Raw genomic sequence first — 24,824 nt, 5'->3', positions numbered from 1 at the left:
CACTTCCTCACTCAATGTTCACTGATGAACAACTCTCTGATAATGGAGGCAACTTTAACTATTGATTCCTCTGAGCTGTGTATGAGTTTAAATAAATAATAAAATAAAAGAGACACTGAGTTTAGCGTCAGTCTGAACAGGACGTTATTTCAGTGTTAGGACAGATGTGGATCATTATAGAGAAAATGTGTTGGGACCAAAGGGTTGTTGGTTTTGGTCCACTATCAGGAAAAAGTGGGGGGACAGACTTTTCCCCTCCCTCAACATCCACAGCTGAGGAGACCTAGCTCCCCACGAGCCAGTGATAGCTGACCCCTGCTCTGGGTGTGTGCTATGGGACAAGTGGACACACACACACACACACGCCCTTAAAATATTACACAAAGCCTAAGATGCCAGCCATATTTTTTTCTAAATAAACTACAGAAATCTCTGTTCCCACCCAATCTCTGTCGTGTAATTTCAGTTCAGAACCACAGATAAATTATTAGCGTCGTTTGGCCATGATTTACCCACTTTTTAGAGTTTTTTTAGAGTCCTTAAGTTCACATTGCGATGAAGAATACACTCTCCAACAGGGCCTGAATCGACTCCGAGCGTTCCGACTCTCAGAATCGTCTACCAAGAGTCGATTCTTCGATTCTAATCCGCTTCGGAGTCAAAGAATCGACACCTTTCGAGTCGACTCTTCCTCGCTGTCCACGTTGGGGATGACGGTGTAGGGTGGGGCGGCGGAGAGGAGCGTAGCCCGGTTCGGAGTTCAGTTTACGGGTGAGTCCTCCGCTCTCTGAGCTTGTGTGTACCTGAGAGACCACTGCGGTGTCACTCACTCTGTCCCCCGGGTTAAACGGCCCCTCGGAGCCACCGAGTCTGAGGTTACGGTAACAATAGCAGGGGACAGAGCGGGGACGGAAGCAGCTGTCCACTGGGTCCGCTCTGTCTCTGTATTGTTTTTATCAATAAAGGGATGAAGTGTTTCCATGTCCCGCCGCAGTGGACGTGTTTCTGTGTTAGTTCGGTAGTGACGGCTCTAACGAGTGTGTGTGTGTGTGTGTGTGTGTGCTCGGACAGATGTGGTCAGGGAAGTGACCCTTGCTGTGTGTGTATCCGGTCCGGTTCTGGAGCCTGAGCGCAGGCAGCGGGATCCGGACTCGGAATCAGCAGGAACCCCGTAAAGGGAGGGCTGATAGATCGTGTACGGTGTCCTGTAAGGGCCAGTGTCGTTCTTATTCATATTTAAACTTTGTAGCAAATTGTGTGTATGTTACTGTACTACACTGAGCACACTGTGTACACAACTGAATGGACTTGTGTTCTGAAGAACAGAGGTTCCCAGCCTTTTGTGAGTACTCCACGAACCCTTCTGTGGCCCACGGGGAAATGTAATGATCATTTAAAACCCAAACAAATACAGAACGATAAGCAGAAAACCTAGAGACGTACTCACCGTGTTCACTCTCAGATAGACGGGTTCTGTTCCGGTCCGTGAACCTAATTGTAAACAAAAACAGGTTCCGGAACCGAAAAGTAAATTCTCAGGAGGAACCAAAGAATTGTAGGTTTTTCGGCTCAAACTGAGGACTGTGGGCGTGGCTAGTTACAGGAGGAAGGAGCGATGGCGACTCCCACGAGGAGCACACAGTGTAGTCTCCTACATCTTCTTATCGCCAAAAGATGATCACTGTTTGAGAAAAACAGACGTCTGTAGCAGCAGCACAAACACTCGCAGGTCGTCTACACGCTCCGCCACCTTCTCACTTGTTTCCTGCCGCCGTGCAGCGCCCCCTGTTGAAGACGTGTTCTGTGACGTATCCTCGGTTTCCACTAAAACTGGTGTAAACGCTTTCACTGAAGTACATCAAGGTTCTTATGAACCCTAACAGAACCAGGTCAGGAACCAGAGCTCTTTTGGTGGAAAAGGGCTAAAAAACTGGTTTGGCTTCAAAGCTTCTTTTGACACGACCTCTGAGCAACAACACAGAGCAGTCGTTGTTTATTTTCTGTTCCAGTGTTCCAATGTGATCCCGAGCACTAGTTACTCACTGCTGTTTTGGTTTATGCTTGCTATTCTGTGACTGTCTGTGAGGAGTGTGGTGTGTTCTCCCTGTGTCTGCGTGGGTTTCCTCCGGGTGACTGTCTGTGAGGAGTGTGGTGTGTTCTCCCTGTGTCTGTGTGGGTTTCCTCCGGGTGACTGTCTGTGAGAAGTGTGGTGTGTTCTCTCTGTGTCTGTGTGGGTTTCCTCTGGGTGACTGTCTGTGAGGAGTGTGGTGTGTTCTCCCTGTGTCTGCGTGGGTTTCCTCCGGGTGACTGTCTGTGAGGAGTGTGGTGTGTTCTCCCTGTGTCTGCGTGGGTTTCCTCCGGGTGACTGTCTGTGAGGAGTGTGGTGTGTTCTCTCTGTGTCTCTGTGGGTTTCCTCCGGGTGACTGTCTGTGAGGAGTGTGGTGTGTTCTCCCTGTGTCTGCGTGGGTTTCCTCCGGGTGACTGTCTGTGAGGAGTGTGGTGTGTTCTCCCTGTGTCTGCGTGGGTTTCCTCCGGGTGACTGTCTGTGAGGAGTGTGGTGTGTTCTCTCTGTGTCTCTGTGGGTTTCCTCCGGGTGACTGTCTGTGAGGAGTGTGGTGTGTTCTCTCTGTGTCTCTGTGGGTTTCCTCCAGGTGACTGTCTGTGAGGAGTGTGGTGTGTTCTCTCCGTGTCTGCGTGGGTTTCCTCCGGGTGACTGTCTGTGAGGAGTGTGGTGTGTTCTCCCTGTGTCTGCGTGGGTTTCCTCCGGGTGACTGTCTGTGAGGAGTGTGGTGTGTTCTCTCTGTGTCTGCGTGGGTTTCCTCCGGGTGACTGTCTGTGAGGAGTGTGGTGTGTTCTCTCTGTGTCTCTGTGGGTTTCCTCCAGGTGACGGTCTGTGAGGAGTGTGGTGTGTTCTCTCCGTGTCTGCGTGGGTTTCCTCCGGGTGACTGTCTGTGAGGAGTGTGGTGTGTTCTCTCTGTGTCTCTGTGGGTTTCCTCCGGGTGACTGTCTGTGAGGAGTGTGGTGTATTCTCTCTGTGTCTGCGTGGGTTTCCTCCGGGTCACTGTCTGTGAGGAGTGTGGCGTGTTCTCCCTGTGTCTGCGTGGGTTTCCTCCGGGTGACTGTCTGTGAGGAGTGTGGTGTGTTCTCCCTGTGTCTGCGTGGGTTTCCTCCGGGTGACTGTCTGTGAGGAGTGTGGTGTGTTCTCTCTGTGTCTGTGTGGGTTTCCTCCGGGTGACTGTCTGTGAGGAGTGTGGTGTATTCTCTCTGTGTCTGCGTGGGTTTCCTCCGGGTGACTGTCTGTGAGGAGTGTGGCGTGTTCTCCCTGTGTCTGCGTGGGTTTCCTCCGGGTGACTGTCTGTGAAGAGTGTGGTGTATTCTCTCTGTGTCTGCGTGGGTTTCCTCCGGGTGACTGTCTGTGAGGAGTGTGGTGTGTTCTCTCTGTGTCTGTGTGGGTTTCCTCCGGGTGACTGTCTGTGAGGAGTGTGGTGTGTTCTCTCTGTGTCTGCGTGGGTTTCCTCCGGGTGACTGTCTGTGAGGAGTGTGGTGTGTTCTCTCTGTGTCTGTGTGGGTTTCCTCCGGGTGACTGTCTGTGAGGAGTGTGGTGTATTCTCTCTGTGTCTGCGTGGGTTTCCTCCGGGTGACTGTCTGTGAGGAGTGTGGCGTGTTCTCCCTGTGTCTGCGTGGGTTTCCTCCGGGTGACTGTCTGTGAGGAGTGTGGTGTGTTCTCTCTGTGTCTGTGTGTGTTTCCTCCGGGTGCTCCGGTTTCCTCCCACGCTTCAAAAACACACGTTGGTAGGTGGATTGGAGACTCAAAAAACATGTGTGAGTGTGTGTCGCCCTGTGGAGGACTGGCGCCCCCTCCAGGGTGTGTTCCCGCCGCCTTGAACTGAACGATTGAATGAATGTTTGAATTAATGAATGTCGTTCTTATCCATGTGTCCTGGTTATTTTTAAAGGAGCAAAACCAACATCCAGTTTCTTTAATCGTTCTTGGTGTTTGTTTTGTTGAGTATTGGAACGTAATTTTGGCAGTGGAAGAACACACAGAGAATCTCAGTAAAGAACTGAGTCCTGCACGTAACTACAAATGTGATGTATTCAGGTTTAAAAATTGTACCAACTGTTAAACCTGAAGGCACGTAATTGTGTGCACAACTCCACTGAGCTCACGTTGTGGTGAACTGCAAAAGATGTGTTAAATTTTCTTGAGATGTTTTAAATTAATAATAGAGTTCATTCATTCATTCATTATCTGTAACCGCTTATCCAGTTCAGGGTCGCGGGGGGTCCAGAGCCTACCTGGAATCATTGGGCACAAGGCGGGAATACACCCTGGAGGGGGCGCCAGTCCTTCACAGGGCAACACAGACACACACATTCACTCACACACTCACACCTATGGACACCTGCGACACTGCCTGCTGCGCCACCGTGCCGCCCATAATAGAGTTCACAATTTCCAAAAAAAAAAAAAAAAACCAGGAGGTTTTTGTCTGGTTTTGACGTCCCATCCACACAAGTCGCTGAAAATGGAGGGTTTTTTTAACGCTCTCCAAGTTGGTGATTTTTGAAAACACTGTTGTCAGTGTTCTCTGGTGGACTGTCAGAAGGCATCTTTTCTGAAACACTGACGTCACACAGCTCCTCTCTCCCTCTACAGTGAACTACATCAGTCACAAACTACACTGTACACACACAGCTCCTCACTCCCTCTACAGTGAACTACATCAGTCACAAACTACACTGTACACACACAGCTCCTCACTCCCTCTACAGTGAACTACATCAGTCACAAACTACACTGTACACACACAGCTCCTCACTCCCTCTACAGTGAACTACATCCGTCACAAACTACACTGTACACACACAGCTCCTCTCTCCCTCTACAGTGAACTACATCAGTCACAAACTACACTGTACACACACAGCTCCTCGCTCTCTCTACAGTGAACTACATCAGTCATAAACTACACTGTACACACACAGCTCCTCTCTCCCTCTACAGTGAACTACATCAGTCACAAACTACACTGTACACACACAGCTCCTCGCTCTCTCTACAGTGAACTACATCAGTCATAAACTACACTGTACACACACAGCTCCTCTCTCCCTCTACAGTGAACTACATCAGTCACAAACTACACTGTACACACACAGCTCCTCTCTCCCTCTACAGTGAACTACATCAGTCATAAACTACACTGTACACACACAGCTCCTCGCTCCCTCTACAGTGAACTACATCAGTCACAAACTACACTGTACACACACAGCTCCTCGCTCCCTCTACAGTGAACTACATCAGTCACAAACTACACTGTACACACACAGCTCCTCGCTCCCTCTACAGTGAACTACATCAGTCATAAACTACACTGTACACACACAGCTCCTCTCTCCCTCTACAGTGAACTACATCAGTCACAAACTACACTGTACACACACAGCTCCTCGCTCCCTCTACAGTGAACTACATCAGTCATAAACTACACTGTACACACACAGCTCCTCTCTCCCTCTACAGTGAACTACATCAGTCATAAACTACACTGTACACACACAGCTCCTCTCTCCCTCTACAGTGAACTACATCAGTCATAAACTACACTGTACACACACAGCTCCTCTCTCCCTCTACAGTGAACTACATCAGTCACAAACTACACTGTACACACACAGCTCCTTACTCCCTCTACAGTGAACTACATCAGTCACAAACTACACTGTACACACACAGCTCCTCTCTCCCTCTACAGTGAACTACATCAGTCATAAACTACACTGTACACACACAGCTCCTCTCTCCCTCTACAGTGAACTACATCAGTCACAAACTACACTGTACACACACAGCTCCTCACTCCCTCTACAGTGAACTACATCAGTCACAAACTACACTGTACACACACAGCTCCTTGCTCCCTCTACAGTGAACTACATCAGTCATAAACTACACTGTACACACACAGACAGCACTAGACTTCAGATTCACACAGATGAATAAATAGAAATGATGTGTGTTAGAAATATATACTGCACTGTTAACATCTAGATTCAGTCGTTTCAGGACGTGTGTAGTGCACTACAGAGGGAGGATGGAGTGATTTGGGATTAAACCTCTATAATTGTCTCATGTGTTTTGGTGATTTGATGTCCCTCTTTAAGAGGTACTATGGCCCCCTACTGGACTGGGGTGAGAATACAGCCGTTTTCGTATTCATCTGGATGGGGATATATTCAAAAATAGAGAGAGGACAAGTGCAGAGACTTTAGAATGGCCCCGCCCCCTCGTCTGAGTGTGTCCAATCACAGCACTGGACCCGTGTTTATGTGAGAGCGCAAAGACGAGGTTAAACTCAGCGAAACAGACACAACGAGCGCGGAGAAATAAGAGCACTGAGTAAAAACGGAGAAGAAAGAGAACAGAGTGAAAACGGCTAAAAACCAGAGCTTCTGCTCCTCGCTCCTCACTGCTGTGCGCTCGGGGTCGGGGTGAACAGCGAGCGGCTCATTATCATTTAAAGGAACAGGTGCTGAAAGCGGGCGTTCTGAACAGGGGCTGTTTACACAGGGGGAGAACACTGCTGTGGGGCTCGTGGGGTTTGGGCCAAAGCAGGTCACAGACGCTTCATTAAGAAACAGAACTGTGTTCCACTGTGGAGACGAGGAGAATATGTTTCTTTTAAAAACCCGAAGTCAGTTCTATCAAAGTGGCATGTTTTGTGGACATCACCTGGACGTGAAGAATGTCCGCAGGGCGATGTTGGATCAGTGTATTCTCAGTCCAGCAGTGACATTGTGGTAGTTTAAAAACAGTAACACTGCCGTGTCTGATCCACTCACAATGATCTACCACCCAAACCTAAACGGGGGCCCTAAACAAAGTATGCAGAGCAACAGACTTCGGTCTGGAGAGAATGGACAGTGAGTGTGGCGCTCCCCCTGTCGGTGAAGTTCAGTACTGCTAATCCAGGTCTGCAGTAAGAGACCAGACTGTGGCTCAGGAACAACAGCCAAGTCAGAGTCCTGCAGTAGATCGGTGTGAGGGGTTGATGGTGTACGGCACGTGGAGCATGTTTAGGCGCTCGCAGGGCCGCGTTTGTATATTTTAGCTCCGATCAAATGACCACTCCCTGTGTCACGTGACCGCACCGTGGCCCGAGATGGCCGTGTGACGTCACGCGGAGGGAGCGCGAGGGAGTCGCCCAGAGCAGAGCAGCGCAGAGGGGGAGCGGAGCGGAGTAAGAGTCGCGGTGCGGAGTGGTGCTCGTTCTTTACTCTAGACAGAACCGAGAGAACAGGCAGAACCAAATGCCAGGTCCTACACAAGCACTGTCCCCGAATGGAGAGAACAATAACGACATCCTTCCGGACAATGGAACCAATATCATCCCTTACAGAAAGAACACAGTGCGGGGGGAGCGCGCATACAGGTAATAATAATAAATCCGCGCAGCGCTCTTCTCTCCTGCTTTACCGTTATCTCTCCTCTTCTCGCTCCTTCACTAAATCTTATTCTCCTCTTCTCTTTCTTCTGCATTTCTTTTTCTCTCTGTTCTATCTATTGTGGTATTATCATTCCTAATCGCTTATAACGTGGAAAATCCTTTACTCGCCCGTAAAGCCGTAGGCCCGTATAGGATATAGAAACCGTCTCGGTGTGTTAATCCAGTAGGCTGAGGGCACGTACTTGCAAATCCGTGTGTGTCTATTCCAGGTTTCACTCACGTTGCGGGGACAGGTCTGTTTACACACATGGGGGTTTGTTTTATAGTCCCCACAACGTTCGTCGTTCGGTTTTATGGTAAAGACGTAGTTTAAGGTTAGGGTTCGTTTAAAATTACGCTTAGCTCTGAGGTAAAAGTTGATTTTAATGCATTAGTCTTTAAACAGACGGTTAGGGTAAGCTTCCACGAAATGAAAGGAAATCTATGCAATGTCCCCACAGTGCATGAAAACAATTTTAGTTGTGTGATTGTGTGCTCCCTTTCTTTCTCATTCACCGCGGCTTTTCTTGACCCAGTCCTGTTTTTTTGTTGCTGCGTTTGACAGGATTAGTTATTAAGAATGTGTGGTATAGTCGTTAAACGTGGATAACGTTATTAACCACGTAGCTTTGACTGGGCTCGGATACGTTAATTAAAAATACCAACGTTACCGTTAGGCTAATGCCCATTTAGCTTGCTGTTGCGTAATGTAACGTTAACTGGGTGATTTTCTTACTCTAATGTAAATATAGCCCCTAGTCCTGAGGTTTGTTAATCAGTAATTATTAGCTGTAATATAAACACTGATAATAACAACCGCGGCCGCTCCAGAGGGGAATAATAATAAAGCTGGTTGCTAGCTTAGCGTAGTGATGAAGAGGCGACTTCCCAGGAGTCGACTCTTAGCCTCCAAAGCGTCTGGAAATGTGGGATCCAATCTTGGCTATTGATAGTGAGAGTCGAAACCCGTGGAGTCGACTCACTCATTGAGAGAGCATTATTTAGGTGTAGATTATAACTCACAGATTTGTTTTATATGTATCGCTGTAATCTGAAAAATCTCTTTAAACGTGTGTGTATAACTTTAGCACTTTAAAACATAGAGGATTCACTCATAGAGGAGTCGAATCCTCGGAGTATCCGGGGTCGTTCACCAGTAGCCTAGCGGCTGTCCAGTGTTTTGTCCTCGTCTCTCTGAGGCCTGCTCACCAACCATGGACCCTCAGGGCGCCTTTTACAGTCCCTCGCAGAGAGATAACCAACTATTCCACTGTAATTTGAATGTAGACGGATGAATATGTGCTCTTTAATTGCTCTGGTCTTGACTGGGGTGGCGAGTCAGCTAAGCTTTGGAATAGCGGTGTAATCTGTTGAAGTCTAGACTTTATAATATCAGCAACGTTAATGAATGAAGACGTTCAAGTGACTTAATAATGTGTGAGATTTAATGTTTCCAGCAGGACCCCACAGAGCAGGTGTGATGTGGTGGCGGATCATTCTCAGTGCTGCAGTGACACTGACGTGGTGGTGGTGTGTTAGTGTGTGTTGTGCTGGTGTAGAGTGGATCAGACACAGCAGTGCTGCTGGAGTTTTTAAACCCTGTGTCCACTCTCTGTCCACTCTGTGAGACACTCCTCCCTCGTTGGTCCACCTTGTAGATGTAGAGTCAGAGACAGTAGCTCATCTGTCGCTGCACAGTGTGTGTCGGTGTCGACTGGATGTTCTGGGAATCGTCTCAGTCCAGCAGTGACACTGAGGAATTTAAAACCTGCGATCCACTCTACACCAGCACAACACACACTAACACACCACCACCACGTCAGTGTCACTGCAGCGCTGAGAATGATCCACCACCACATCACACCTGCTCTGTGGGGGTCCTCTAAGGGTCCTGACACTGAGAAAAACACTGAGAAAGTGGGGTAAGTGGAAGTGTAGAGAGTGACCGGTGTGGTCAGTGGAGCTGAGAGTGTGGACAGTGAGTGTAGAAACAAGGAGGTTCTGATAGTGTTATGGATGATTTGTGTATTCAGTCCTAGACCCCTTGGTTTTATCTAAAGCTCCACTGCCTCCCAGACTCCAGTAGAAAGGTTCTAAAATATCTGTGTTCAGAAGCTGTTCCCGTTCCTCCGGAGGTCCCATAATGACTCCCTAGATTCACTGCAGCTGATAATAACCCCCTCATAACCCCAACTCTTTATCAGTCAGATTAACGCATACAGCCTCTTTACGTGCATCTCCTTCCTTAAATAAACCAAGCAGGGCCTTGTCTCCCCCCTCCAGTGGAGACCTCAGCATCTCAAGGACATTGTCACACTCTTTTCCTTCAGCGCTGTGAGCTCTAGTCTGTGGTTTGTAATTGGGTTACGATGGGAAATGAAAACTAGTTCAGTGCTGTAGTCCTGAGACAGAGGCTCCTGTAGTCACCCAGGGTTCCAGTGCCCGCAGTTTGAACGATCAGCTTTAAAGGAAAGATATTAATAACACGTTCGTATTCACCTGTGCTACACCTCCGAGATAAAAATAGATCCAGCAGCGTTGTTCAAAAGCACAGAGGAGGACTGGCCGATAAATGAGGTTGTGAGAAATGTCCACTTGTCATGTCCTGCCTGTTGTGGAACATTTGGATGTGTTTCAGTAGCCAATGGAGAGCTGCCATTTTTGTGGAATTCTGCACGTTTCAACGTAAATTCCCAAAAGGTGGACAGAATGTCTTAAAAATGTCTTTTTGCTGCTCACGGGAAAATGCAGATATCTGGTTTATGTTTGATTCTGGAAAAACCTATAAAGGCCTTTTTACACCGAATACGATATTTTTTTACAATTGCAATTTTTAACGCAGTGAAACCTTCGTGGGTAAATCATGGGAAGATGCCGAGGAAAGAAGTGGAAAGGATTTATTGAGTCGGAGCGATGATAAATGTATCATTTTACTGTAAACACTGCGACTAAACGCCACACCGAACCCGCCCCAGTGTCCAGAACAACGTTCAGCAGTGTTTCTGAGACTCACTGAGGGAGTGTGAGGCTCTGCTCATTTTCTTTAACCGCTACAGTTTAGTTCGCAGCGTTGGTTATGTTTTAAACTTCTGTGTTTTACTATGAACAAGACGAGCTGCTCAGCCGCCATTTCCTACTCATTTGTTTGGTCTGTAACCATGACAACGGCGCTCTGATTGGTCTCCTGATTTTTAACACATTCATCAACGCAGAAAATAGATCAGGTTCTAATTCTAAATCTGACGCAGCGTCACAGTCCGTCGGTGTGTTTGTTTTCTGGACTCGTGTAAAATTGGACTCGGTGTGAAAAAGCCTTAAAGTCAGTCTTTTGGAGAACTGTATATAGACCTGTTCCACCAGTAGGAAACGGGTTCGGTTCACATTTATGAAACCTGATTTTGAACTTTTTGGCACATTTCCACCTGTAAACAGGTTCCAGAACCAGAATGATTCATTCTCTACTGGACCCAAAGTATAGTAGTTTCTTCAGCAGGAATCCTGATGGATAAAGAAGCTCCAGAAAGAGCACAGCAACCTGTTTTCCACTTTCTCATGGAAATAAAAGTAATCGTGTGTGAAGCGTGTGTGTTTTCTGGGGGCTGTGGACTCGAGGCGAGGTCACTGTGATCTGACCTCACTGTAAACAGTGGATAAACCATAACTCTGTCCTGAATCTGTCTGTGTGTCTGTGGCTCTGGCGCTGTCCTAGTTAAAACAGACAGGGATGCAGCCTTGGGCCATCACACACTCCACAAATGATTTTACTGTTTGTCTGCCTCTGCTTTTGACTTTCGCTTGCTGTTCCATTCTCGCTCTGACCTTTGCGTCCAATGCGATAGTTTTCCCTCTGTGTTTATTAAACCTCTCTGCAGTGGGGTCCAGTCTCTGCAGCTGTTTATAGGTTATAAGGGGTGTCCACACTGTGAGGTCGGTCCGGTGCTGAGGGCTGTGGTTCTGTTAGGATTTTACAGCGGTACAAGCTTTGATTTAAGGAGCGTAAAGGGGGAACAGTGAAAAACCACGGTTTTCTCGTTATGGCTTGAGTTCCTGTGACTGAAAGCTGACGCCGTGGTCAGTGCCTCTGCCCAGTTCTGTCAGAAAGCACCGGGCGCTGAGACACAGATGCATTAAGCTGATTGGCTGGATGTTGCTAGGCAGACTCCAGAGACAAACAGGATTGGTTAGTAGTGAGTCTTTGTCGCTGTGGGAATTCCGCTGGGGAAAGTCCTCCAGAGGTCGAAAAACATCATGACTTTCGGTTCTCGAATACAACGGTTACTCTTCACGGTACGGGTACGTAGTTCATACTCAAGGCAGTAGTAACCCTCACTGAATACTTAGGTTATGTTAAAGTTAACCGGCGGCGCAGGAGTTTCTCGGTCACGCTGCTCCAGGGAGTTTGGTGTAGTCCCGCCTTGAGCCCAGTGATTCCGGGGTAGGCTCCGGACCCTCCACGACCCTGAACTGGATAACGTTTACAGACAATGGACGAATGAATAATGATCATAAACTAACGTTAAAGAGCATACTTTAACGATTTTATAAAATCGTAAATCATTTTGTTCTTGTTTCTGTCATTAATTAATAATTTATTAACGCTAATTACTGTCTCATTACTTAAAATTGTCGTTAAAAAGTATCGTTAATAATTCATTCATTCACTGTCTGTGACCCTTATCCAGTTCAGGGGGCGGCGGTGGGTCCGGAGCCGACCCAGAATCACTGGGCGCAAGGTGGGAACACACCCTGTTATTATTTACAGCCTCATTAACCCACAGTCAAGCTTTGATTAACAAGAGTAAAGGGAAAGAAAGAGACTTTCCTGTTATCGTTGATGTCCTAGAACTGAAAGCAGACTCATTCCAGTCCCAGACAGTTTTATAAATAAAAAGTCGGGAGCAGACAGGCTTCTGTCCACTGTCTGCAGACAGAACTGGGGCCCTGTGCTTTAGGGATGTCACGAGACCAGAAAGATATCAGTCTGCACCAATACCACAAACATGTCACGATCCTCGATACCACAGTGAAATATAAACCAATGAAACGAATGAATGTCTACATTAATGCCTTTTTTAAGTCATTTCCAGCAAAAAAAAGGTGCAATAATTTATTTTTTTTATTTGTTTGTTTTGTTTACTGTTGTTTACTCTACCCCTTTAAATGTCAGACATGTTGGAAGGTGAGCTGCACCCTGATTGGCTGTAGAGCGAGGCGACCTCCCTCAGACCGCTCCTGTGTTTAAAGGGTCTCAGTGGGACAAAGGCAGCTAGTGAAAGAAATCTAAGATTGAAAACATGTTTATCTTCCTCGTTATTGTTTGTGGAGCTTGTGGCCGCCGAATAAAACCCTTCGAGTCGTCTCTCGCGCTGCGTGGGTCCGTTCAGGGCGCTGAAACCCAACCTGCTCTGCTGAAGTATGGGTCTGTGTTTGTTCTTCCTCCTCGGTGGCTCATAACTTGGCCCCTGATTGGTCTACAGACTTGATTGACGTGTTGTTCAGCAATTTCCCTCTGGGATCAATAAAGTATTTCTGAATCTGTACTTTTTAGGAACACAGAGAGCCTCAGCTCCACAGGGATCATATTTTAATTGTTTTTTTGTACATTTTATAAACCTTCTGCCAGTAAACTTTACACAAACTTGAGCATCACTAACGAACGCTTGGACTGAACGATTCCAAGACTGCTTCCCTCCTCCAAGAGTGCTTTAGAGACACAGAAAACACAGCATGTTTAAGGTCAGCACTTGTTGGGGCATTTACAGCGGGTGGAGACTTCACTATGCGGTCAGGAATCTGGGCATGGGGCGGAAAAGCTCTTTTCCTAGACCCTGGGCTCACTCTCCGTGACCAGGAGAGAAACTCTCTAAAGAGTAGCTTTGTGTCGAGAGGGGCCAGTCGAGCCGGTTCTGATGCTTATACAGATGCCCCCTGGAGGTGTAGCAGGCGCCGCAGACTGAGAGGAGGACCCTGGAGGAGACCCAGGACTCGCTGGAGGTGTTATATCTCCTGGCTGGTCTGGGAACACCTGGGGGTCCCACAGGAGGAGCTGGAGATAGAGGTGGGGTTCCTTTGTTCGCCCTAATGTCGCCACAACCCTGAAATGGAGCTAAGCTGAAAAGATGATGAAACTGGTGATGACGATGATGTGGAGCTGGACGATACGGCCGAACTTTATATCACAACACTCTTCCATCCTCCATTCGTTACCTCTCCTCCGTCTCATCTTTTAAAACAGGACTGTTTATAAAAAATGGAAAGTGTGGACCTGTAACTCTGGGTTTTGTTGTCAATTGATGTGCTGTTTATATTGTTTTTTTTGTGATGTTTTAGATGTGCAGCACTTTGGTCAGTGACAGTCAAGGACTGTGTAGGACTGGAGCCCCTCCAGGGCGACACACACTCACACACGCTCACACCTATGGAGACTTTTGTGTCTCCAATCCACCTACCAACATGTGTTTTTGGAGCGTGGGAGGAAACTGGAGCACCCGGAGGAAACCCACGCAGACACAGGGAGAACACACCACACTCCTCACAGACAGTCACCCGGAGGAAACCCACGCAGACACAGGGAGAACACACCACACTCCTCACAGACAGTCACCCGGAGGAAACCCACACAGACACAGGGAGAACACACCACACTCCTCACAGACAGTCACCCGGAGGAAACCCACGCAGACACAGAGAGAACACACCACACTCCTCACAGACAGTCACCCGGAGGAAACCCACGCAGACACAGAGAGAACACACCACACTCCTCACAGACAGTCACCCGGAGGAAACCCACGCAGACACAGAGAGAACACACCACACTCCTCACAGACAGTCACCCGGAGGAAACCCACGCAGACACAGGGAGAACACACCACACTCCTCACAGACAGTCACCCGGAGGAAACCCACGCAGACACAGAGAGAACACACCACACTCCTCACAGACAGTCACCCGGAGGAAACCCACGCAGACACAGGGAGAACACACCACACTCCTCACAGACAGTCACCCGGAGGAAACCCACGCAGACACAGGGAGAACACACCACACTCCTCACAGACAGTCACCCGGAGCAGGACTCAAACCCACAACCTCCAGGACCCTGGAGCTGTGACAGAGACACTACCTGCTGCTCCACTGTGCTGCCCTCGTTCATAAATGTCTTTATAAATTTGAATGATGATGATGATGAAGTTGTTGATAATTCACCTTTTTCTTTTACAGCTGGGGAATGGCTGTCAACGTGTATTCTACCTCAATCACCCAGGAGACTATGAGCAGGCATGACATCACTGCCTGGGTGAATGACCTGCTATGTCTCAACTACACAAAAGTGGAGCAGCTCTCATCAGGTACGTCTCCCACTCACCGGAGCTTGAGCATAGTCTCATATAGTCTCATCTCTGCGTACACCGTGACAAAGGCGTGCTCTCAGACTGTCTGCACAGACCACGGAGGGTTTGTTAGAATTAGTTTGAAGTAAATGAATTCTCTTTTTAAAAACATAATCAATCTTTTATCTTTTATATTATTTGACGTTGTCTATATGTATTACATGTGTGTGTGTAGAAACGTGTGTTCAAGTAGCTCCTGCTGCGTTCCTGGCTGCCTTTGACAATAACAACTTGCCTGGTTAAATTAAAGGTTAAATAGAGATAAATAAACACACACACAGCCGCAGGCAGCCATCCCCAGGGCCCGGGTTGAACCAAAAACCTTCCAGTAAAGAACAGTGCCGTCTCCTCCCTCAACATCCACGGCTGAGGAGCCTACTTCTCCCCGTCTGCTGCTGCAGGGCGGTTTAGTGCGGACGCCTGGTGTGTTTTGTGAGACTGCTGTGTTCTTTCTGTTACGATAAACACCCTGGCGGTCAGTCAGGTGTCAGGAAGTGGACGGTAAACCCATCCTCTCGGCGGATTGAACTTATTACCTTCACCGCGGTTAAAATAATCCCTGTTTACTCGACGTGCTCCTGGAGGGTGTGCAGCGCTTATGCAATGCTCTGATTTAAGGCCAGTTAAACACTTACGTCACTTGACTAATCCCTTGACTTTAGGCTTGTAGTAATCACAGTACAAACTGAAAGCCGAGATTGAGAATTAACATAAATTCCTTCTGTTGGCTCCGTTTGACTTGGGGTTAAAGGTGTGTTGCACACAGCAGCATGACTCCGTGTAGTCAGATAACTCACTGAAGCCTCGGGTCAGATGTGTTCCATGGGAACAGCTGGGGGACCTTCGAACACCAACTCTCACTGTGGTGGTACATATTCTGTGCTTTTAATGAGGGAACACCTAATTAATCTGTACCTTAACTTTTATTAAATGTAGATTTAAAGTTGTGTTGATGTCATTCGCCCCGTTTCATCTCCGGGACTTTTATTGTGTTCTTTTATTCTCCACAGTTGTATAATGAAAGATTACAGAGATCCCCCTCTCCTTCTGGAGAAGAGAATGTAATGAACCTTTAGGAACACAACTGGACTCTAACACCACTGCTGTACCTTTAAAGATACACTACGCTGTCTGTACCTTTAAATATACACTACACTGTCTGTACCTTTAAAGATACACTACCCTGTCTGTACCTTTAAAGATACACTACCCTGTCTGTACCTTTAAAGCTACACTACCCTGTCTGTACCTTTAAAGATACACTACACTGACTGTACCTTTAAAGATACACTACACTGTCTGTACCTTTAAAGATGCACTACACTGTCTGTACCTTTAAAGATACACTACACTGACTGTACCTTTAAAGATACACTACACTGACTGTACCTTTAAAGATACACTACACTGTCTGTACCTTTAAAGATACACTACACTGTCTGTACCTTTAAAGATACACTACCCTGTCTGTACCTTTAAAGATACACTACACTGACTGTACCTTTAAAGATACACTACACTGACTGTACCTTTAAAGATACACTACACTGACTGTACCTTTAAAGATACACTACACTGTCTGTACCTTTAAAGATACACTACACTGTCCGTACCTTTAAAGATACACTACACTGCTGTACCTTTAAAAACACACTACACTGTCTGTACCTTTAAAGATACACTACACTGTCTGTGCCTTTAAAGATACACTACACTGTCTGTGCCTTTAAAGATACACTACACTGTCTGTGCCTTTAAAGATACACTACACTGTCTGTACCTTTAAAGATACACTACACTGTCTGTGCCTTTAAAGATACACTACACTGTCTGTACCTTTAAAGATAAACTACACTGTCTGTACCTTTAAAGATACACTACACTCTCTGTGCCTTTAAAGATACACTACACTGTTTGTACCTTTAAAGATACACTACACTGTTTGTACCTTTAAAGATAAACTACACTGTCTGTACCTTTAAAGATACACTACACTGTCTGTACCTTTAAAGATACACTACACTGTCTGTGCCTTTAAAGATACACTACACTGTCTGTGCCTTTAAAGATACACTACACGGTCTGTAGCTTTAGTGACAGTGATGTTCCTGCACCGTATGTTTTTTTTCTGACTGTGTATAAAATGAGCTAATGACCTGCTGCTAGGGGGCGCCACAATGGAGCAGTTCAATTCCATTAATCCAGGCTTTGGACTGCACTCGGAGTGCACCCCCAGTGGCAGAGATGCTGTGTAATAGAATCTAAAAATCTCAATTAAAAACCTGCCCACGAGCCCCACAGCAGTGTTCTCCCCCTGTGTAAACAGCCCCTGTTCAGAACGCACCTGTTCCTTTAAATGATAATGAGCCGCTCGCTGTTCACCCCGACCCCGAGCGCACAGCAGTGAGGAGCGAGGAGCAGAAGCTCTGGTTTTTAGCCGTTTTCACTCTGTTCTCTTTCTTCTCCGTTTTTACTCACTGCTCTTATTTCTCCGCGCTCGTTGTGTCTGTTTCACTTTAACCTCGTCTCTGCGCTCTCACGACATCAGTGCGGTGTTATTATTGCGCAGTGTAACGGCTGTAAAAGTAACACTGGAGAATAGTGATAAAGTGCTCATATGTGAGAAGCATTGAGATTATTATAAGACGTAGCAGCATTAAAGAAAAAAGACACGAGTCGTAATAAATAACAATAATACTGCATTAAAACAGTTGGGTGTGTGTTTAGGAGCTGAGCAGTGGTGAAAGGTCGTGTTGTGCAGTATTGGAGTTTAGTATCTGACCTCCTGCAGAGGACGGCATGACTTCTGTGTATTGAGACACCGTGTGTTTGAGAGTTCAAAGGTGCTGATAGGTCTGTGTGTTAAACACCTCTGTGTGTTAAAGAGTTGAGCGGTGTAATGTGGGACTGTGACTGTGGGAAGAAGGCTGCAGGAGCGTTTGCCAGAGGGCAGTATCTGAACCTAGTAAATGTCTTCTGTGTGTGCAGCTCTTTCTCAGATCCACAGAGTGCCCTGTGCCAAAGTGAACGCCACCTGAAACGCTGTAGCGCTGTAGAGATGTTCAGTGGCCTTCTGTAGAAACCTGTGCGGAAACAAAGCTCTGACACAGCAGTTCTGCACATGCACAGTGTTTACAAACACTTCAACATCAGCTGACCCTCATTATCATGGCGTATTGATCTGTAGAGGCAAGGACAGCACACTGCCGGGCCAAGAGTGCGTTAGTGTCTGATCAATAACTACATCAGAGTAACAATAGCAGGCTCTTACTGTGTGTTTGTTCAGTGGTGGGTTGTTTTTGTGTTTCTCCTGCATTGTGTTCTCCAGGTTTAATTCCTTTATATTTGAAGTAGTGGTTGTTGCAGGTCAGACCTGACCTCACTGAACAACATATGACTCTTCATCATCTGATTCATAAAGGTTATGTACTACATGGAAACAAGCAGAGATCTGAGCACAGTTGATGAATCAGTTTCAGTGCTTTCTACCAGCAAATCATTTGCATGTCAATTACATAAAGCACACTGTAACTAATGTTTCATTGGTGAACCAGGTAAAATATGGACATTTGTTCAGAGGCTCCTGAGCCAATGGCTGCACTCGTGAGTGGAGTTGAGGTGGTGTGGGAGTGCACTGTGCCCCCTACTGTCCAAACGGAGGAAATAAACAGTGGAGTAAATGGAGTGTGCTGATTGGTTGGAGACGGTAGAATGATGTGATGGAGGTGTGTGACGGTGTAAACAGTGTGTTACTGCAGTGGATTAGAGGCTGTGGCTCCACCCACTGTGTTTAGGATGGAGTTTGTGGGCGGAGTCAGTCGTATGAAATTAAAGTAGTGTAACACGTCTTTAAACGGAACGTGGAGGAGGAGCAGCGTGTGTTTATATCAGTGCACGTGGAAACATAACTCCACCCACTTTTGGACTGGAGCATTGTGTACTTCTGTTGTTGTGGCTGGTGTTGATGGTGGTGTTAAAAGACTCTAATGGGAACAGCAGGCTTTGCAAACCACAACAACGGCAGCGGTAATATATTGTATTGGCGTGTTGTTGTTTTGTTGTTGTTGTTGTTGTTTGGGACTGAACACAGCTCCGTCATCAGTTCAGACAGATCAGTAGAGTTTGTTCCTTCCTTGTTGCAGCGTCCAGCTCTCGCTGGATTCTTTCGTCGGCCACCGATCCAAGGAGCGTTTGAACCTCTTCAAAAGACCACGGCGTCATTTTACGAGCTGCCGTCGTGAGTCGGATAAAAACAAACGTGATCTCTGCTGCAGCTGGAGATTTTACAGATGGAGAGTTGGTGCTGGTCGTCTGCGTTGCGTGGCGTAGAGTGACGACTCTCTCTGGACGATCAGCGCTCTGCAAGGTTTACACTCCACGGTTTAGTCCCTACTCGACTTGTTCCAGGTACCACATTTTGGTAATGGAAAAGTAATAAAACAGGGTACAGCTGAGTAATGTAGGTACCATTTAGAGGAAAAGCTCCATAAAGTTCAATTAAAGGCCAGAGTCATTAAAGTGGCACACAGTTCCATCACTAATGATCTATAAGCGGTTCTTCTTAACGCAGCCTCTCTTCCCGCAGGTGCTGCTTACTGCCAGTTCATGGACATGCTGTTCCCTGGCTGCATCAGTCTTAAGAAGGTGAAGTTCCAGGCGAAGCTGGAGCACGAATACATTCACAACTTTAAACTCCTGCAGGCCTCCTTCAAGAGGATGAATGTGGACAAGGTGAGAGACGCTCCATGCCGAAGATGAGGGCCGTGGGGAACCGGACACTAGTGAATGATGATAAATAAATAATAATAAATGAAGGTTTAGGGCTTTTGTACATAATGAACTTGTGGTTTTGTTGTAGCGTCGTTTCACGGCGAATCTTCTTCTCTCTGCAGATTATTCCTGTAGAGAAACTTGTCAAGGGACGATTTCAGGACAACCTGGACTTCATTCAGTGGTTCAAGAAGTTCTTCGATGCCAATTATGACGGTAAGGAGTACGACCCTGTGCAGGCGCGACAGGGACAGGATGCCATCCCCCCGCCGGACCCTGGAGAGCAGATTTTTAACCTGCCCAAGAAGTCTCACCACGCAGCCAGCTCCCCCACAGCAGGTCGGCCCTCTCTCTCTCTCTCTCTCTCTCTCTCTCTCTCTCTCTCTCTCTCTCCCTTTTGTTCGCCTTGCTTTTTCTCACTGAAGTGACTAGCTGAGGATTAATGATTAATTCTAACTAAAGAGTTAACTGGGGATGTACACTGATCAGCCACAAGATTAAAACCACTGATAGGTGATGTGGTTACAGCGCCCCCTGTCGAAGGAGGGGCAGTTTATCAGACGGTGAAGCTGGCGCTGGATGCAGGACGGAGGGTCACATTGTGATGGGTCAGTCTCCAAAAGTCCTGCTCTCAGTGTGTGTGGTCAGTACTCACCAAGAGATCCGCCCGTGAAGGTGGAGGCGGTGTGATGCTCTGGGTGATGCTCTGCTGGAGAATCTGACCCTGACCACCTCCCTTAACCCTGCAGAGCAAGTGGTGTTCCCTAACGGCAGCGTCTGTGGGAACCACCACCTCACGGCTTCCAGGAGTTACAGGATCTGCTGCTCTTATCACCTGTTTTGGAGGCACAGGGTGGTTCTAATGTTAGGGCTGATGAGTGTACAGACCCTGATGGATGCACTAAACCTTTCTCTTCTGGTTGATTGTTCATGTCTAGAGTCGTGTGCTCTTTATGATGCTCAGACTAACAGTGCCATCCACATTCTTTTAATCAATGTGTGAACAGGATCATCAGCTTCAGCTAGATCATCATCTTCAACTCCTAAATCGTCCACATCAACCTCACGGCCCTCTTCAGCCAAAAAGACCCCTGTGGTGTCAGCAACCCCCGCCAAGGGAGAGAAGGAGCTGGAGGCTCAAGTAGCACAACTTAACGAACAGGTTCACGACCGCTTTCCTCTTAACACTGTGTTAAGCCTGCAGGGTTTTAAAATCCGAACTGACGTAGTCCCTACTCTGCACCATCCGCCTGGAATATACACCACACACACACACACACACACACACACACCGACAGACGGCTCTGCTCCTCAACCCTCGCGGGAGTTTCCCAAACAGACAGCGGCTGGTTCCCTGCGCTCACATTGAATATTAATATTAAGTATTAAATATTTCAGCTCATTGCCCGGACCCTGGTCACTAGCGCCCCCTGTCAGAGTCAAAGACAGGCAGCATTTTAAACAAGCTTTAAATACAGACACCACTCTGCACCTCCCTCCCTCACTGCCTCAGTTACAGCTCTATAGATTCCCCTCACTGCGGGATCATCGTTTACGATCTCCCTCCACTCAGGACGACTGAATGAGCCCGGCTCTTCCTGCAGCGTGGGTCAGACTTTACTGTGGAATTCACCCACATTACCCACAATTCACTTCTAAACTTATTCACGAGTGCCATGTCCTAGAGCAGGGGTTCCCATGTGTTCCATCGCAGACCGACACCACCCCTGCCCCCCGGCGTTTCTGGTGGACTGGGGTAGGGGTGGGGTTTACGGATTTTGAAATTGTATTTTCAGTGACTGAGAGTGGTCCACATCGCCTCAGGCTCTGAGTGGAAACAGAGGCCGGTGTTAACCAGCCCAGAGAGGTTCAGGACACACTGGACAAACCCGAGTGTGAACATCTGAGAATGTGCAGCTCACATCCGAGCGAGCACATGTTTATATTTGCCCTCTCACTTTAAATTATAGTATAACGCTGTAAAAACCCAACCTCTCACAAACCTGAGGGTGGAGAGGACAACTGCGTCCACAGGGCTTCACTTTGATCCAGAGACAGAGACAGCAGAGATGGAGACGACAGAGACGGAGACGGCGGAGGCAGAGACGGATACAGAGGCGGAGACAGAGACGGCAGAGACGGAGACAGAAACAGAGACAGCAGAGATGGAGACGGCAGAGACAGAAACAGAGACGGAGACGGCGGAGGCAGAGACGGATACAGAGGCGGAGACAGAGACGGCAGAGACGGAGACAGAAACAGAGACAGCAGAGATGGAGACGGCAGAGACAGAAACAGAGACGGAGACGGCGGAGGCAGAGACGGATACAGAGACGGAGACAGAAACAGAGACAGCAGAGACGGAGACGGCGGAGGCAGAGATGGCAGAGACGGAGACAGAGGCGGAGACAGAGACGGCAGAGACGGAGACAGAAACAGAGACGGAGACAGAGACGGCAAAGACGGAGACAGAAACAGAGACGGCAGAGACGGAGACAGAGACAGAGACATTAATAATCACACACTGACTCTTGAATGTTTTAATCTCTCTCTTAATAAAAACATGATATTAAAATAATAACTGATCATTTTAAAAATCTCTGCTGCTACTGCCCCGTGTGGTAGTTGGCGGTTATTGCGGCTCGGTAGCGCTCCTCGGCCTAGTGGTTGGGAACCTCTGCCCTAGAGTGTCACACTGCAGCAGGCTGGGTGTGTGTTTGGTGTTCACTGGTGCACTGCGGTTTCATTTGGCTTGGTTTAATGACTCCCTCTCTCCGTGTGGTTGTAGTTGAACACGTTAAAGCTGGCACTGGAGGGTGTGGAGAAGGAGAGGGACTTCTACTTTGGGAAGCTGCGGGAGGTGGAGCTGCTGTGCCAGGAGCAGGGCCAGGACAACGGGCCGTTTGTGGAGAGACTAATGGAGGTGCTGTACTCTGCAGACGACCAGGTTGGTGCTCTCTCCCTCTGTGTGGGTTTCCTCTAGACCTCGCGGACAGTGCTGTTTATCTCCCGTGTGTTCGGAGCGCCTGCTTATCGTCAGTGAATAAAAATAGAAAATACACTGCACTCACAGCTGATTTCTTCTGAAATGAAGGACATTAATCAGGAGTTTGATGCGGTCTCTACTCTTTTAAACAGACTTTATACTAAATGCTGAAACACTGCTGTAAGAATTTGATTGCACTCAGGCGCAGAGCATCAGCGAGGTCAGGTGCTGGTGTTAGATGCTTATTTCTGGATCACACCGCTCCAGCTCGTCCCAAAGATACTGAGGAGAGATCCATCGCTCCAAAGAAGAGCTCCATTGCACCACAGACGTGCTTTATACAATCCTGTCTTAATGACGTGGTTCTCCTCCAGTGTGTTGATCTGTCAGGTAGCATAGCGTTACTGGTACGCTCTTACAAATGACGGTTCTACAAGGGCTCTTTGTTAAAGGGAATGGTTAATTAGTTTCATTATATTAATAGTTTTTAATGATTCAATTCTGTGTCCTGCTGTGGAGCAGCAGCTAGTGTCTCTGTCACAGCTCCAGGGTCCTAAAGGTTGTGGGTTCGAGTCCCGCTCCAGGTGACTGTCTGTGAGGAGTGTGGTGTGTTCTCCCTGTGTCTGCGTGGGTTTCCTCCGGGTGACTGTCTGTGAGGAGTGTGATGTGTGTTCTCTCTGTTTGTGTGGGTTTCCTCCAGGTGACTGTCTGTGAGGAGTGTGGTGTGTTCTCCCTGTGTCTGTGTGGGTTTCCTCCAGGTGGATTGGAGACTCAAAAGTGTCTGTAGGTGTGAGTGTGTGAGTGAATATGTGAGTGTGTGTCGCCCTGTGAAGGACTGGCGCCCCCTCCAGGGTGTGTTCCCGCCTTGTGCCCAGTGATTCTGGGTAGGCTCTGGACCCACCGCCGCCCTGAACTGGATAAGGGTCACAGACAATGAATGAATGAATGAAATATGCCACTCCTCACAGTCACTCGGAGCGAGGCTTGAACCCTCAGGACCTTGCAGCTGTGACAGGGACACGACCTGCTGCTCCACTGCGCCGCCCCTGTTTCAATTCAAGTGTCTGAATATTTTTAACAAAGGTTTTTGATCAAATGAATTGCTCTTAAAATGGCTGTAATTGTATTATGCTCTTCTCTTATCTTCGTGTCCGTGGCCCTGATGTTCTTAAATTGACAATAATATCGTTTTCACAGTTATTTCTGGGACAGTGTATTGACCGCAAAAAGCTACAGTGTCTAAAGTGACTTTCCTAGTTAAGGGCAGTTGGAAAAGAGGTGGTGGCTGGGGTCCCACGTCTCGGACGAAGCCTGTGCTCCTCACGCTCTCGGGCTGGTGGCAGTGAGTGTGGTTTGTGGACTCCTGGAGAGCTCCTGGGTGGAGTAGGGACCAGGTAACAGCCGTGAGGAAAATTAAAGTCTTATAGCACAGCTCTGGAGCTGAAGTCACTAAACCGTTCTCGGCGGCGCTTTCCTGGGCAGTGTGCCTCAGGTCCAGGACGGTGTGGTGTGTCTGTGACGGTCCGGATGTAACAGGGCTGGAGACATTGACTAATTTGTCGTTTTGTGGCGGATGTTTTTCTAGGAGGCCAGTGCAGAAGGAGAGGAACATGAGGCCCTGGCACAGGAAGGGGGGGTCCCTGATGACACACAGGATGAATACTGAAGACCGTCAGATACACACACACTCTCTCTCTCTCTCTCCTCTCTATTTCTCTCTCTTCCCCCTCTCTCTCTCTTCTCTCTCCTCTCTCTCTCTTCTCTCTCTTTCTCTCTCTCTCTCTCTTCTCTCTCCTCTCTTCCCTCTCTCTCTCCTCTCTCTCTTCTCTCTCCTCTCTCTCTCTTCTCTCTCCCCTCGCTCTCTCTCCTCTCTCTCTCTCTTCTCTCTCTCTCTCTCTTCTCTCTCCTCTCTCTCCTCTCTCCCCTCGCTCTCTCTCTCTCTCTCTCCTCTCTCTCTCTTCTCTCTCCCCTCGCTCTCTCTCTCTCTTCTCTCTCTTCTCTCTCTCTCTCTCTCTCTCTCTCTTCTCTCTCCTCTCTCTCTCTTCTCTCTCCCCTCGCTCTCTCTCCTCTCTCTCCTTTCTCTCCCCTCGCTCTCTCTCCTCTCTCTCTCTTCTCTCTCTCTTCTCTCCTCTCTCTCTCTCTCTCTCTTCTCTCTCTCTCTCTCTCTATCTCTCTCTTCT

The 24,824-nt window shown here is 47.8% G+C and overlaps 1 protein-coding gene across 2 annotated transcripts; it reads left to right on the top strand.

The window, feature by feature from the left end:
• The first annotated feature begins 691 nt into the window (after positions 1–691).
• On the top strand, positions 692–24,449 carry mapre2 (microtubule-associated protein, RP/EB family, member 2). Of its 2 annotated transcripts, none has more exons than XM_066683025.1 (7): positions 692–771; positions 14,719–14,846; positions 19,474–19,619; positions 19,781–19,997; positions 20,666–20,820; positions 22,447–22,605; positions 24,230–24,449. In XM_066683025.1, exons 2-7 carry the CDS (start codon positions 14,726–14,728, stop codon positions 24,308–24,310), a joined length of 879 nt encoding a protein of 292 aa, XP_066539122.1. In that variant the 5' UTR covers positions 692–771; positions 14,719–14,725; the 3' UTR covers positions 24,311–24,449. The 2 variants fall into 2 exon arrangements, with proteins under 2 accessions (XP_066539122.1, XP_066539121.1); XM_066683024.1 differs by lacking the exon at positions 692–771 and adding an exon at positions 6,639–7,439.
• Positions 24,450–24,824: the final 375 nt, after the last annotated feature.

Source organism: Hoplias malabaricus, chromosome 10 (assembly GCF_029633855.1).
Source record: "Hoplias malabaricus isolate fHopMal1 chromosome 10, fHopMal1.hap1, whole genome shotgun sequence".
In the NCBI taxonomy this organism is placed as follows: Eukaryota; Metazoa; Chordata; class Actinopteri; order Characiformes; family Erythrinidae; genus Hoplias; species Hoplias malabaricus.
This window is presented reverse-complemented; position numbering and strand designations above follow the sequence as displayed.